This window comes from Rhinolophus ferrumequinum, chromosome 3 (genome assembly GCF_004115265.2).
Source record: "Rhinolophus ferrumequinum isolate MPI-CBG mRhiFer1 chromosome 3, mRhiFer1_v1.p, whole genome shotgun sequence".
NCBI lineage: Eukaryota > Metazoa > Chordata > Mammalia > Chiroptera > Rhinolophidae > Rhinolophus > Rhinolophus ferrumequinum.
This window is the reverse complement of record NC_046286.1, coordinates 16,368,989-16,370,398: the sequence shown is the minus strand read 5'-3', so window position 1 is coordinate 16,370,398 and position 1,410 is coordinate 16,368,989. Positions and strand designations below refer to the sequence as shown.

The 1,410-nt window shown below is 53.0% G+C and overlaps 1 protein-coding gene across 1 annotated transcript; it reads left to right on the top strand.

The window, feature by feature from the left end:
- Window positions 1-643, top strand: LOC117019016 (kallikrein-1-like). The gene is given in 2 exon segments (XM_033100392.1): window positions 1-476; window positions 478-643. Coding segments are annotated over 2 exon segments (642 nt in total).
- The last annotated feature ends 767 nt before the right edge of the window (window positions 644-1,410 follow it).

Here is a 1,410-nt window from a genome sequence, read left to right as displayed (position 1 = left end):
ATGCTGCCCTGCCCCTTCTCTCTTTCCCCTCCTCTCTCCTCATTCCCTTGGTCCGTCCAGCTCTGGCTGGGTCGCTACAACCTGTTTGAGCAGGAAGACACAAAACAGTTTGTCCATGTCAGTAAGAGCTTCCCACACACTCAATTCAACCTGAGCCTCCTGAAGAGCCACACCACCTATCCAGAAGAAGACTACAGCTACGACCTCATGCTGCTCCCCCTGGCGGAGCCCGCACAGATATCAGACGCTGTGAAGGTCCTGGAACTACCCACCCAGGAACCACAACTGGGGAGCACCAGCTGTGCTTCTGGCCGGGACAGCATCGAGCCACATCCATTTGTGTTCCCAGATGAACTCCAGTGTGTGGACCTTGGACTCCTATCCAATGTGTGTGCCGAAGCCCACACCCAGAAGGTGACAGACCTCAGGCTGCGTGCTGGACACTTGACGAGTGGCAAGGACACCTGTGTGGATGACTGGGGGCCTGCTGATCTGCGATGGCATGATTCAAGGAATCACATCATGGGGTCACATCCCATGTAGCCGACCCAATATGCCCAGCGTCTTCCCCCAATTTGTGCCTCCCCGGAGTGAATCAAGACCACGGTGGCCAACCCCGGGATGCCCCCCACCCTGTCCCTGACCCCCAGTCAAACCAAATATGCATCAAAGAAAATAAATAAAAATGGAAGGAGGCAGAAGAAGAGTCAGTCCAAGAATGATGTGACTGCACAAAAAGGGGGAGGGGAGGTGAGAATGACACAACCCATCATTGCTGGCTTTGAAGACAGAGAAAGAGAGCCTTGAACCAAGAAATGTGAGCAGCCTCTGGAAATTGGAAAAGACAAGGAAATAAATTCTCCCCCGGAGCCTCCAGAAAGGACTCGCCCTGTCGAGCCCTGGATTCAGCGCAGTGAGACCCATATCAGGCTTCTGATGTCCAGCATGTGAGATAATACATTTTTATTGTTTTACACAACTGAGTTTGTGGTGATTACAGCAGCAATAGAAAATGAATACAGAGACCTTCCAGCTCTGGGACAGCAGGGACCCCGGACAAGACAGCAAGAACAGGAGCAGGGCAAGAGATGAGATACAAGTATCTCCTCAGGTCTGTACTCAGGTGGGGTGGAAAAAGGCGAAGGGAAGCAAGGGACGCACTAACACACAGCCATGTTTCCGGAGCTCCAGGAACAAGCCCCAGACATGTCATGGGGGCGTTCAAACTTCCCGGAGAGGCCTCATGAGGAACCCGGCATGTTCCTTCATGCTGAACCAAGCCAAGGAAAGAGTGTAATCAGGCAAGTGTTAGAGAACGATCTCTCTTTTCCTGCCTGGGCTAACCAGACCCAGGACTCCGTGGATGCGCTCGTTAGGGGACACTTGGAGAACTGTGGGAAGACTCGGGAT